At 76.1% G+C, this 2,112-nt stretch overlaps 1 protein-coding gene across 2 annotated transcripts in view; it reads right to left on the reverse strand.

Moving 5' to 3' along the window:
* The window catches only part of ARID1A (AT-rich interaction domain 1A), an 87,032-nt gene extending 85,341 nt beyond the window's left edge, over positions 1-1,691 (reverse strand). The window contains exon 1 of one of the 2 annotated variants that reach the window (XM_033227632.1): positions 159-1,691. In XM_033227632.1, coding sequence (XP_033083523.1) covers positions 159-1,307 — 1,149 coding nt within the window. In that variant the 5' untranslated portion in view covers positions 1,308-1,691. The remainder of the gene's footprint in view (positions 1-158) is intronic. The other variant, XM_033227633.1, reaches the window with a different exon arrangement.
* Positions 1,692-2,112: the final 421 nt, after the last annotated feature.

Here is a 2,112-nt window from a genome sequence, read left to right on the forward strand (position 1 = left end):
AGGCAGCCATTTTAAGAGAGAAGAGCCAGACAATGGCAGCTCCCCAGCAGTGGGGGCCCGGGACTGAGGGGAGCCCAAGGCTGTGGCCCGCTCACTGCAGCCGCCACCCACCCCCAGGACCACGCTCGCCCCAGCCCCCTCCCCACTCAGCTGTGTACCTGAGGGGTCCGGGCGAGCGGCTGCCCCCCGCCGCCACTGCTCCCGGGGCTCATGGGCGCGTGGTGGCTCCTTTGTTGGGCCCCTCCCGAGGCGGCCGCCGCCGCCGCCGCCGCCGCTGCCGCCGCCGCAGCCCCCCAGCACTGCGAGGCCATGTCCGCCGGGCCCTTGCCGGCGCCCCCGTCCTGGGGCCCGCCGCCGTAGTCGCCCCCGGGGTAGCCCTGGTAGCCCCGGGCCGAGCTGGGCGACGTTAGCAGTTGGTTGAGGGTGGGGGTGGCGGTGGGCTGGGGAGTTCCCCCGCCGGCCGCGGAGGGGCCGCCTCCCCCCATGGCCCCGAAGCGCTGCTGAGCGAAGGACGAAGACGACGAAGAGGCGGAGGCGCTGGAGGAGGGAGGCGGCTTGGAGCCGGGAGCCGCCGCCGCGCCGGAGCCCGGAGTGCCACCTCTCGGGGAGCTCAGCGCGTAGGCCGGGGCGGGCGGGGGGTAGGCGCTGCGGTTGGGGTAGTAGGAGTTGTACTGGTGGTTGGGGAAGCCGTGGTCGTGAGAGTTCTGCTGGGGCCCCGCGTAGGGCTCCAGGCCCCCGCCGCCGCCGCCGCTCTGCAGCGCTGCCAGGCCAGGGCTTTGTTGTCCGCCATGTTGTTGGTGGAAGACGGCGGCCGCGGCGGCGGCGACAGCAGACGGGCTCCGGCCGTAGGGTTGCCCGAAGCCGTAGGCTGGGGGCGGCAAGGCGGCCGCGGCTGAGTGAGGAGGCACCCCCACCCCATCGCTGCTGCCGCCACCGCCGGCGCCGGGCGGCTCCGTGAGGTTATTGTTCAGGGCGGGCCTAGGGCCCGCGTTCCCGTTCGAGTTCTTCAGGTCCGGCTCCGCGCCGGGCCCGCCGCCGCCGCCGGCTCCGCTGCCGCCGCCACCCCCATTGCTCTCGGCCCCGTCTTGCAGCTCCTTTCCCAGCGGCTGCGGCGGCCCCACGGCAGGGCCCTCGCTTTCCTGCCCGGCGGCTGCCTTCATTTCCCCGCGCTCGGCCGCTGCCGCCGCCGCCGCCTCGCCCCCCGCCTCCTCCCGCTGCTGCTGCTCGGCTTTCTTCAGCTCCGAGGGCGGCGGCGGCGGCGGGTTGCCCAGGCTGCTGGCGGCGGCGGGGGCGACCTGCGCGGCCATGATCCCCGCTGTCTCGTCCGCGGAGAGACCCGGCCCTGTCTTCGTCTTCTCCCCCCCTCCCACCCCGCCCCGGGGCCGAGTCCCCCGGGCTGCCCTCCCCACCCGCCCGGGCGGGCCTCGCGGGGCTCCGCTGCTGCGCTGCGCTCGCTCCTCTCCCCCCCGCCCCGCCGGCTCAGGCTCCGGGCTGGCGGCGGCGGCGGAGGAGGAGGAGGCGGCGGCGGCCGAGGCGCCGGCGGCTCAGCTGCTCCCGGCTCTGTAGGCTCGGGACCCGGCTCTCCCGGCTCATTCCCCCCAAGCCCTTGCCTGGGAATGAGGGGGGCGGTGGAGGCTCCGCTCCCCAGGGCCTGGCCCCGCTGTGACTCTCCGCTTTCTGCTGCCGGAGAAAGGAGGAGGGAGGGAGGGAGGGAGGCGAGGGGGAGGGGGCGGGGAGGGAGGGAGGGAGCGGGGGGAGGGGGACCCGGGACGGGCGGGCTGGAGGGCGCGCGGTAGCAGCCCGGGCGCCGGGAGCCAGAGTCAGAGCGCGGGCCGGGCCGGGCGCCCTGCCTCCCCTCGCCAGCCGCGGCTTGGGTCGAGGCTGCGGCGCGGCAGCGGGCGGGCGAGCAAGCGGTCGGCCGGACTGAGCGGCTAGAGCGCCCCACTCTCCTCCGAGTCCCCCTCACTCCGACACGAGGCTCAGCACTGCCATTTTACCCAGCGCCGTCGCGGCCGCCTGGCAAACCCGGAGTGGAGAGCGGAGCGGGCGCAGGCCGTGGAACGGACTCGCTCCCTACCCCTCACAAAGGAGGAGGGGAGAGAACAAGCCGCG

This window comes from Trachypithecus francoisi, unplaced genomic scaffold, assembly GCF_009764315.1.
Source record: "Trachypithecus francoisi isolate TF-2019V2 unplaced genomic scaffold, Tfra_2.0 Lachesis_group12, whole genome shotgun sequence".
Lineage (NCBI taxonomy): Eukaryota > Metazoa > Chordata > Mammalia > Primates > Cercopithecidae > Trachypithecus > Trachypithecus francoisi.